Below are 11,510 nucleotides of genomic sequence, written 5' to 3' on the forward strand. Positions count from 1 at the left end.
CAGCAATGCATCAGTGTCCCAGTTTTCCCACATCCCCTCCAACATTCATCGTTATTTGTTCCTGTCATCTTAGCCAATCTGACAGGTGTGTAGTGGTATCTCAGAGTTGTTTTAGTTTGCATTTCTCTGATCAGTAGTGATTTGGAACACGCTTTCATATGAGTGGATATAGTTTTAATTTCATCATCTGAAAATTGTTCATATCCTTTGACCATTTATCAATTGGAGAATGGCTTGATTTCTTATAAATTAGAGTCAGTTCTCTGTATATTTTGGAAATGAGGTCTTTATCAGAACCTTTAACTGTAAAAATATTTTCCCAGTTTGTTCCTTCCCTTCTAATCTTGTTTGCATTAGTTTTGTTTGTACAAAAGCTTTTTAATTTGATGTAATCAAAATTTTCTATTTTGTGATCAATAATGATCTCAAGTTCTCCTTTGGTCACAAATTCCTTCCTCCTCCACAAGAATGAGATGTAAACTATCCTTTGTTCCTCTAATTTATTTATGATCTTGTTCTTTATGCCTAAATCATGGACCCATTTTGATCTTATCTTAGTATGTGATGTTAAGTGTGGGTCCATGCCTAATTTCTGCCATACTAATTTCCAGTTTTCCCAGCAGTTTTTGTCAAATAATGAATTCTTATCCCAAAAGATTGCTATAAGCTTTTTAACTTTTTAATAATAACCCCTACCTCAGAAGGTAGGAACAGAGGCTTGAACAGATAGTAGCACTTTGCTTAAAGAAATGTAAAGGAGAGTGTTATCCCTGGATCCAAGAGAAAACAGCCCCTAAAAAAAGGTCCTCAAGGTGGTTATATTCTGACAGGGGGACAACAAGCCTATATTCAAGCAACTCTCATTCGGAAGATGGTTCTTGAGGGAAAGGAAAATAGAGAAACGGAAAGAAAAAGATATTTGTACAAAGAAAATTTTAAAAATATATTTGAATGTCTTTCTGAAGAGGAAAAAGAATGTTGAATGTATCTAAATGACACAGTGGATAGAGCTCCTGGATCTGAAGTCAAGACCTGAGTTCAACATGGACCTCAGACACTAGCTGTGTGATCCTAGGCAAATCATTTCAATCTGCCTCAATTTCTTCAACTATAAAATGAGTACCAAATAGCTTATATCAATTTATACGGTTACTGTGAGGATCAAATGAGATAATATTTGTAAAATACTTTATTCATAGTATTTTCACCTTTTTTTGTTGATGCTGTTTGCTTGCTTCTTTTTTTCTTCTCATTTTTTCCCTTTTTGATCTAATTTTTCTTGTGCAACATGATAAATATGTTCAGAAGAACTGCACAAATTTAACCTATATTGGATTATTTACTATTTAGGGAAAGGGGAAATATAACTTTTAAAAAAAAAAATCTATTCTATTGTAATTCCCTCACTAACTTTTTTTAGGATATTAAATCTTTTTTAGATTAGCCTGCTAGTCAATGGCATAATCCCTCTCCCTCCAACTCCTTTTTGGGGTTAATTCCCTTGCTAACTGTCAGAATAACTAAACCTATTAGAACCCTAACTCCTTTTAAGGTCAGCCTCATAATCCCCCATTTGCCACACCTTAATTGCAGTTCTGCTAGGGAACTCATCTTTCCCCTAGTTTCCTTGCTAAAGACCCAATGGGCTTAACCCACTTTTAGCAACATAATAAAAATCTTTGCCCCTTTNNNNTCACAATGACCATTTTCTTTGGCAAAAGGTAGATTTATTTAGGAGAAGAGGTTACAGACAAAATGAAGGGATATAATAGATGCCAGGAATGGCAAATATGAAATAGAGTTGAGAGGAAAAAAAAAGGGGGTTACATGGAAAGGGCAAGTTTCTTGCCTTTACTGAGAAAAAGGGAGCACCCATGAGGTTAGGGCATGCCCTTAGCTGGCAGGCTAAATCCTGAAAGGGACTTAGCCCCCTAAAAGAGGAGTTAGATGTAAGGAGAAGTGGGGTCAGGAGAGGAAAAGCGCCATCAGGTATGGGGAAGAGGTAAGGGGAAAGAAAACATCATGAGGCAGAGTGCCAAAGGAGTGCAGCAGATTTATAGGAAAAATTTAGCCTCAGGAACCTGACAACTTGGATTTCTAACTGGATTACCTCCACAGAGAGTGGGCATGGAACCAAACTGAATTCCATTAGAGCCTTCTTCTTGCCTGCCCCAGGGAAACAATTTATCAATGCCTCGTTTTCTCTCTCCCCACCACACTCACCATTCAGGACCATAATATTCCATCACATTCATATGCCACAGTTTGTTCAGCCATTTCCAATTGGTGAATATGTGTGTGTGTGTGTGTGTATTATGAAAGAGAAAAAGAGAACACACATGTCACATCAAAAATAATACACAAATGTCCATCATTTGTGTTTGTCACGCTCTAGAGTGAATAATTGCATTTTCCCTATCTGACTGAATCTATATTGTCTTGTCCGGGCAGTAGCTAGTAAGAACCCTAAAAACTCTTGCAATATTTTTGTATACTATTCTTATGGGGAAGATGGAAAAATATAAATTAGGCAACAGCACAATGAGATCTTTTCAGAACTGGTTGACCAATCTCAAAAAGTAGTTATTAATGACTCAGTGTCAATGTAGTAGGAAATCTCCAGTGAAATACCTCAAGGATCTATTCCTGTCCTGTGCTATTTAATATTTTATTTATTTTATTAATTCAGTTCAATAAACATTTATTAAACATCTACTATGTTACAGGAACATAGCACTCCGGATAACAAATTTAAAGAGAGAGAGAGAGAGAGAGAGAGAGAGAGAGAGAGAGAGAGAGAGAGAGAGAGAGAGAGAGAGGAGAGGAGAGGAGAGGAGAGGAGAGGAGAGGAGAGGAGAGGAGAGGAGAGGAGAGGAGAGGAGAGGAGAGGAGAGGAGAGGAGAGGAGAGGAGAGGAGAGGAGAGGAGAGGAGAGGAGAGGAGAGGAGAGGAGAGAGACAGAGAGAGAGAGAGACAGAGAGAGAGAGAGACAGAGAGAGAGAGAGACAGAGAGAGAGAGAGAGAGAGAAGAGAGAGAGAGAGAGAGAGAGAGAGACAGAGAGAGAGAGAGACAGAGAGACAGAGAGACAGAGAGACAGAGAGACAGAGAGAGAGAGAGAGAGAGAGACAGAGACAGAGACAGAGACAGAGAGAGAGACAGAGAGAGAGAGAGAGAGAAAGAAGAGAAGAGAGAGAGAGAGAAGAGACAGAGACAGAGACAGACAGAGGGAGAGAGAGACAGAGAGAGAGAGAAGAGAAGAGAGAGAGACAGACAGAGAGAGAGAAGAGAGAGAGAAGAGAAGAGAAGAGAGAGAAGAGAAGAGAAGAGAAGAGAAGAGAAGAGAAGAGAGAGAGAGAGAAGAGAGAGAGAGAAGAAGAGAAGAGAAGAGAAGAGAGAGAGAGATTGAGGAGAGAACCATCTCTGGCTTCAAGGAGCTTACAAAATTAATGGGATAAAACAACAGAAAAATAAGCTGAAAGTAATGGGGCCACTAGAGGGTACCTGATACTAGGACAAGATGTTCCATGGAGTGGGAACCAAGCAGAGACACTGATGGAAAATATAGTTACTTATATTATTCTGAGCTCCCTTAACGGAAGGCTTAGCAGGGAGTTTCTTCCTCTACCAATCAGATGGCATTGAGTATCAAAAACTGAGTTAATCTGCATGGTTATGAGATTTCAGGTGATCTGCTTATCTTGGAGGAGGCATGATGTTCTGATGAGCAGAAACCAAGCAGAGCTGCTAATGGAAAAATGAAGTCATTATGCAATGACTTGCATAATGATATCTATAGTATGCTCATCGCATTTGCAGATGACCCAAGCTGGGAGAAATAGCTAGCATCCTGGGTGACAGAATCAGGACCCAAAAGGATACTGATAGATTAGAACACTAAGCTGAATTTGACAAGAGAAAACAAATGTCTTGTACTTGATTACAGGGGGGAAAAATCAACTTTATGACTATTGAGATGGGACAGGTCTAGTTAGAAAGTCGCTGTTTTGAAAAAGAACTTCAAGGTCAAAATGAGTCAGCAAGGTGATGTTGTAGCCAATTTTTTATTTTTTATTTTTTTATTTATGTTTTTTCTGAGGCTGGGGTGAAGTGACTTGCCCAGGGTCACACAGCTAGGAAGTGTTAAGTGTCTGAGACCAGATTTGAACTCTGGTCCTCCTGAATTCAAGGCTGGTACTCTATCCACTGCGCCACCTAGCTGCCCCTGGTAGCCAATTTTTTAAGGTTTTACACAGGATTACATAGCTAGTAAATTTTGGATGGCAGATTTGAACTTAGGTCCTCCTGATGCCAGGGCTGGTGCTCTAGCCACCATACCACCTGGATGCCTAGCATCCAATATTTAATATGATGTTGGGAGTTGGCAGGAGATTATATGGATAGTATGGATTATGACAGTCCTACTGTACTCTGTTCTAGTTAGACCTTATTTGGAATATTCTGTTCCATTTTGAGCCTCAGTTTCCTGTGTCTGTGAAATGAAGAGGCTGGATGAGTTTTTAGGTATATCATACCATATAGTGTATAAAAAGGAGTAATAAGACTGAGAGATAGAACCCGAATAGACAAGTTTATATTAGAATCTAGAACTATTAAGGAGCCAATAAATAGGAATATGACATGATCAGACTCTTTGGCAGCTTGTGGTGGATGGATTGGAGTGGGGAAGAGAGTCTTAAAGTAGGTACAGGAAGGTAATAATTAGCAGAACTTGAATTCAGGTGCTCTGGTTCCAAACCAAATATTCTTTTTGTATGATAAAAAGAGGAGGGAGAAGAATGTTCAGCCCACTGTTCTGTAATGACAACAGAAAACGTGCTCCTCCTTAGAAGCAAACACTAATACCACCCCAAAGCCTCATCTGTTCATAACCCACATGGACAGCATGGATAGCTGGGGTGGACAATCCAGGCAGCTGGACAGAGCCCAGGATGAAGTACACTTTGGGTCGGTCGGCCCTCATCTTTATATCCTCACAATGAACAATCAGATATGAAAATCAAGAATGAATTACAGGAAAAGAAGGCAGAAGAATTTGTGGAGGCAAGAAGAGAAAAGGGAGGGGGCAGCTAGGTGGCGCAGTGGATAGAGCACCAGCCTTGAATTCAGGAGGACCCGAGTTCAAATCTGGTCTCAGACACTTAACACTTCCTAGCTGTGTGACCCTGGGCAAGTCACTTAACCAGCCTCAGGGAAAAAAAAAAAAAGAAGAGAAAAGGGACAGTTCTATTTGCCTCAATGAAGGTAGATAAGTAGATGTTGTTGCTAAGTAAATATATACACACATATGTACGTATATATGGATGTGTATGTTCATGTAGGTATGAATAAAATCCCAGTCCTTTGTTCTTGCCCACTAGCTGCCTCTCTGGACACTGGGCAGATGTCAATACCATGTCCCTTCTTTTCTCTGGCACTCCTCTCCCAGCTGACTTCAGTATCTTTAGGATTACAAATTGTATGCTCCATGGGGGTGGAGGAAGGTCCTGGTGGGTAAGTTTGCCCTTTTTAATTGTATACTTGCTGGGCATCTTCTGTAGCCTCTGTGTCCCTATTCTAAGGGAATCTTTGCTAATAATAAGAGCTCTTTATGTGTCCTCCCCCTCTTTCCTATTCACTTCTCCCCTGACCCCCAGAAATGGTATGGCCCATGTTGATTACCTGTGTCCTGGCCAGGAAAAGAGTCTGCATTTCAGTCTCTTCAGCAGCCCAGGCAGAAGGGCAAGGCTGACCCTCCCGATGGTCCTCCGGTTCCCCTTGCGCCGAAGTGCCAGCTTTACCCTGGAGTGCAGGACCTTGTTTGAGATACCTGACCCCACCATTCTTACCATGGAAGCCAATGTGTTGGTGATGGGAGCAGAAAACGTTGGGAAGTCAGGTGAGAACCCCACATCCTACCCTGGATCCTTATGTTTCCGTCATGACACTTCCTCCAAGAAGGGATAGTGGAGGCAGAGCACGGGAAGAGGGGAAGATGATGGAGTGCCGTTTGGCATTGAGTGAGATTAGCTTGTTGACAGATTGACAATCTTGTAGCCCTGGCAGAGAAGTGGAACACAGCACCCACCTGAACCAATTAAGCCTGCCAAAGTGTCCAGCCCAGGGCTCAACCATTAATATTCATTTGAACCCGATGTTTAGCTAGCACCCACAGGTGCCCCTCTGGGAGCAAAACCTAGATATACAGGCAGCTCTCTCAGTGCTTAGAGTCAGAGTGAACTAGGGTCGTCTAAGCCAAATGGTTCTCAGGATCCTTATGCTATTAAAAATTATTGAGGATCTGTCCAGAGTTTTTGTTTGTGTGGGTTATATTTATAGATGTTTACTATATTAGAAATAAAAATGAATTTTGAATTTGTAGTCTCTCTTAAAGAGTTTCAGAAACCCCCAGGATTCTCTGGACCACATTGAGAACCACTGATCTAAGCAATATGGGTGCTATGTTCTCCCAGGATGGGCTTCTCTCCTTGACCAGAGGTCTCTTCTTTTTCCCTTTGCCTTGCAGCCCTGACTGTGCGTTTCCTGACCCGACGATTCATTGGAGAATATGGGGATCTGGGTGAGTCTTGATTGTTGCTGGGCAGATGTTGCTGAATATTTCCTCCACGCTCAGGGCAGAAAACACAGCCCACTTAGCAGAATGGGAGTTGTTGGCTAATTGGATGAGGAAGTGACAGAAGTGATAATTGGCACAGCCTCCTGTGTCCGGCCCTAATTATGACCCTCCTGGGGACCAAGTTGCTAATGAGACTGATGAGGCTTTCATCAGGACTTTGTCACCTTCCCTCTGTGAGTTCAGGAAGCCCCCTCCAACTTCCACACTTCCTCTGGAAACCTCCATTTCTCCTGCTCCAGCTTCCTGATCTTCTTTAACTTCTTTAACTCTTCTTCATGATTAGGATTCTCTCATTTATTTTTCTTGACTGGCAGGTGCCTCAGGCATATAGCACTAGAGTTTTGTCTTTTTTCCATCCAACACATCCCAGTGCTCGACATTTCTATAAATACATGAACCTTCTCCATCTCTTTTGATGTTAGTATGCTCAGTCATACCTGGCTGGCCAGCTCCCTCTTGTCCCTTCTTTACTGCCTCTACCCTGGTCTTATGACCAATGTATCATCTGATTTGAGCCATTTCTTTGAGTCACCTATCCCACCTATCTGGAGGAACTTCTCTTCTTCAGTAGGTTAGTGAGCAATCCTAGGCCAGTATTATAAAGGCTTACTTGACAGAGAGGCAGAAAGGGAAAAGAGGAAAGAGACATGAACGTAAGGTGATGAGATTGGTCAGCACAACCGATATAGTCAAATGAGTATTGGAGTCATCTTCTAGAGAAGAACACTATGGACCCATGCCAACATTATAGCTACTAAACACTTCTAGAATCTCTAAAAAAAAATGTAGAAACCCCTAGCTATCTCCTTACTTTTTTTAGTCTTCAAAATTTTTTTTATTTTTTTTAATTAAAGTTTTTTTGGTTTTTGTTTTTTGTTTTTTCAAAACATATGCATGGATCTCTTTACTTTATAGCCACACCTTGGTTTAACTTGGAAGGTTGCTCACCACCTTATTCAGGCTCCAAGTGATTTTTGGCTGTTTCCAAAAACAAAATCATCTCAAAGAACAAAGATTTACCACCTTTGATGCCAGAAGATTATTTTTATAGCTCTGAATAGAACAACATGGATTTATGAAGTGCTAGTAGGGGTATAAAGGCAGGAGCTTGCATTTACTGGAGACAATACAAATGCTGTGTTGTAGAGAATGTTGTTTGAACCTATAGTATCCCAATCCAGTGTTCTCTCCGTGCTCACATTCTCCTCTCTCCTCTTGGTGTGATGATGGCAGAACTGGAGATAACTTGGAATCTATGTGGTAGGGATAAATGGAAAGAAGGTAAAAGAAAGAGGGTTTGATAAAGTTTTCCAAGATTGAAAAACACGGTCTCCTTTTTTCTCTGGCACAGAATCAATCTACAGCCGAAGCTTGGATGTGGAGGGCAGGAAAATTCTCTTCCACATCTGGGACTTCCCTAGCTCCCATGTGAGTATACCCTCACAAGTAGGAGGCAGTACTTCCTTGGTAGAATGAGAGGACAACAAGGTTTCATCTTGGACCCTAGGACACAAGACAGTGAGAGCACCAGACAGGCCTGTTGCATCCACCACACAGAGGGGTGTTTTAAGCCTAGAGATCCTGCCTAGCACACAGGAGTCAATACCGTGGGTCCAAATTTTCTTTCTGACATTTGATAGCTCAGTAACCATGGACAAATCATTGCGTCTCATTAAGGATGTTTCCCCTTCTCTAAAATGGGGATAATAGTCTCTTTGTAGTATCTAGTATATCATGTAGTCCTGGGGCTCAGAAAATGTGTGTAAAATGCTTTACAAACCTTAAAGCACTATTAAAAATGTCAATTATTATGCCATAATACCTCCGGCCCCAGTCTTCTCTCTTAGAGCCATGTGGATACATGGATACATCCGAGCAGGTTTTCTCCCCAGAGATTCTGCCCACTCCTAACTTTGGAGTCCACGTGATGCAATATTTCTGAACCAGTCTCTGATACTACCTGGACAAGACATTTATTTTCTCTGGCCTTAGTTTCCCCATCTGCAAAATGAAGAACTTGGATTAGATGAACTTAACGGTTCTTTCTAGCCCTAATATTTTTCTGATTCCATGACTTCTAAGATTCCTTTCTACACTACAATTCTGCTAATCAACAAACATTTATTAAGCCTTTACTATATGTGAGGCACTGTGCTAAGTGTTGGGTATATAAAGAGAAAAAGAAGGTCCCTAAGAGCTCATGCTATGATGGGGAAGACGGCATGCTAATAACTATGCATGTTATGTAACTATGTACCAGATTAAGTTGTAAATGGGAGACAATTACAAAGGAATGGCTCTTGCCCTGGAGGGGGGATAAGGAAAAAGGGAGAGTGGGGGAGAACTCTTGCAGGTGGTTTTGTAATTTGGGTCTTGGGAAAGGGGATGGTGTTTATTAGAAAATAGATTGATATTCTCAGTTTCCTGGTTTTTGCCTATACATAGTCAGGCAGGGTTGTTGTTTGGTGCCTTCCATCATGCTTGACTCTGCAACCCCATTTTGTTGGCAAAGAGATTGGAATGGTTTATCATTTCTAGATGAGAAAATTGAGGCAAATAGGTTTTAATGACTTGGCAAGAGTCACAAATCCAGGGTCTAAAATCGGATTTGAATTCATGAAGATGAAGCCTCCCAATTCCAAGCCCAGTTCTCTATCCACCGCTTCAGCTAGCTGCCCCAAGTCGGGAAACAAAGGGTTAGGGCCCCCACCTGCTCTTGGTCAGGACTGCGGGAAAGAGGAAGGAACCTAGACTTCCCCAGGGTCACAGATACGCCCTGCAGACTCAACCTCCTCTTCTTTTCCTCCCTCTCTCAGGGTCAGGCCGACCAGCATGCCACAGAAGAGAAGAGGATCCAATGGGCGGATGGCTTCATCTTGGTCTACAGCATCTGTGATAGGGCTAGTTTCCACATCCTTCCTACCAAAGTGCAGTTCATTAAGGTGGCCAAGGAGGGCCAGAGCCCTGAGAAGGTGCCTATTGTCATTGTGGGCAATAAGCGGGACCTGGGCCACCACCGGGCAGTTTCCATTGAGGAAGGGCGGCTTCTGGCTCTCACGCTGAACTGTGACTTCTATGAGGTGTCTGCAGCCGAGGCCTCCCACGGAGCCCTGATGGTGTTCCAGGGGCTAGCCCAGCACTTTTGGCAGGCTCGACTCCCAGCCCGAAGAGGTATTGGGATCCGAGGCATTGTTAAAAGTATGTCAGCAGTGTTTGCCAGAAAGAGAACAGATTCCTTCTAAGCTGGTTCACCCAGCATCAGTCTCCCCCCTAGTCAGTCATATTAGTCAGTCACACATTTACTGAGCACCTACTATTGTAGAGCACAGTCTGGAACTAGATAAGATAGCAGAAAAGAAATAGAGCACTCATTTGCTGCCCTCAATGAGCATTCAATTCGTGTGCCCAGTACCCACTCGACCACCTTCAACTACCATCTCCAGGAGCCTACATTCTCCTAGATTAATGTCATTCCAACCAAGATGGTTCTGGCTTCCAGATTAGACTTGACATGTAATTGAACCTGTTATGAAGCCCATGGGTCATTTAGGTAGGGTCCCATTTCCCTAAACTCCAGCAGACTTAATTTGTGAGCTGTGACACTTCAGTGTCTCTTACCTATCTGGGGTTCTATCTCTGTAGCCTAGTATCTCTGGACTTAGGTACTCAGTAAGACCACTCCTGAAGTCAAGGGTAATGTGGCTGAGTGGAATTAGAAGTAAATTGGGAGTAAGAGGAACTGACCATAAACCTTGGCCATGGGAAAGCTGTCTTCAGGGCCTTCGCTTCTGCTTTTCTCAAATGAGGGAAAGGATCACTAACATCCTTCCGAGTTCTATACAGGTTCCCAACCCCAGAGCATGGATCTCTGTGAAGTTGTGCTTTGTGACTAATAGAATAAAATTCCTGTGATGTTATCCCCAAGTGATGGAGACTTTTTGCTGGAAATCACAAAAGTGCTGTTCGAGAAAGGCAGCACACCCAGCTTTGATATTCCTGCTTATATCTCAGTCTGCTGCTTCCTACCAATGAAAACTCCAAGGGCCCAAATTCCTGGCTCTTCAGTAGCTAGTCCACAGTGACCAACTCTCCATTCAAAATTATGGAATAGACAAAGCTTATTTTCTTTGTCCCTCTGGCTGGCAATCTTTCACTCTATTCCCATTCTTGCTCAATGATTTTATGTGGTCTGTCACTTGACATTCTACAGATTCTTACAGGCAAGTCCCATCAAAACCAAGTCCCAATGGATCCTAACTTTCCCTTCCCCTATTCTCACCTCCATCCCATTAAAAAATTAGCAAGGTGTTGTGCCATTCCCTCAGGACCTTATTAAGTTACTTGCTATCTCATTGACTCTAAGGTGCTAAAACTGCAAGAGATATTTATGTTTTTCAAAGGAAGATAGTGAAGAAATTAACTTCTATTGGTGGAAATTTCAGAGAATTAAAGTTATTCAACAGGCTCATTAAACTACACTACTTGCATAAAAATATGCAATTCCAATAGCCCCCCAGCTGACAGTGGTTGAAAGGAACCTCAACCATCTTGCTAACCTGAACCAGAAGAATATTAATGCCTTCCAGAGTCTATCCTCATTCACAATGACTCAGCAGAGGCTCTACTGATAGGAAAATCCTCTGGTTACATGCTTCTGTGTTTGTCTTACTCAGCAAAAGTAATTTAGCTCAGGAAGATCAGACCACCAAGTTTTGCAGCAGTAAGCTGGCATGACCCTCGTAGAAGGCAAGAGAAAGAGGGAGAGGAGACCAACAGCCAACCCAACGGGAATAATTATTGTACAGTGGCTTCTTATGTTGTGTTTATTGTACATCTCTAGTAGTGGAGCACAGGAGTATCAGTAGGGAGATTCTGC

The 11,510-nt window shown here is 42.1% G+C and overlaps 1 protein-coding gene across 1 annotated transcript; it reads left to right on the plus strand.

Annotated features, from left to right (window-relative positions):
- Positions 1–5,665: 5,665 nt before the first annotated feature.
- Positions 5,666–10,537, plus strand: LOC141553720 (ras-related and estrogen-regulated growth inhibitor-like protein). Its single transcript, XM_074285225.1, has 4 exons — positions 5,666–5,896; positions 6,524–6,577; positions 7,986–8,062; positions 9,451–10,537. Exons 1-4 carry the CDS (start codon positions 5,758–5,760, stop codon positions 9,874–9,876), a joined length of 696 nt encoding a protein of 231 aa, XP_074141326.1. The 5' UTR covers positions 5,666–5,757; the 3' UTR covers positions 9,877–10,537.
- Positions 10,538–11,510: the final 973 nt, after the last annotated feature.

Source organism: Sminthopsis crassicaudata, chromosome 2, assembly GCF_048593235.1.
Source record: "Sminthopsis crassicaudata isolate SCR6 chromosome 2, ASM4859323v1, whole genome shotgun sequence".
NCBI classification, from domain to species: domain Eukaryota; kingdom Metazoa; phylum Chordata; class Mammalia; order Dasyuromorphia; family Dasyuridae; genus Sminthopsis; species Sminthopsis crassicaudata.

What these genes read in the sequence shown, in the direction of transcription:
- LOC141553720 (XM_074285225.1), top strand. Translation starts at nt 5,758, where the DNA reads ATGGTCCTCCGGTTCCCCTTGCGCCGAAGTGCCAGCTTTACCCTGGAG. An exon ending in AGAAAACGTTGGGAAGTCAG is followed by an intron (nt 5,897 to 6,523) that starts GTGAGAACCCCA and finishes TTTGCCTTGCAG; the next exon opens with CCCTGACTGTGCGTTTCCTG. An exon ending in GGGACTTCCCTAGCTCCCAT is followed by an intron (nt 8,063 to 9,450) that starts GTGAGTATACCC and finishes TCCCTCTCTCAG; the next exon opens with GGTCAGGCCGACCAGCATGC.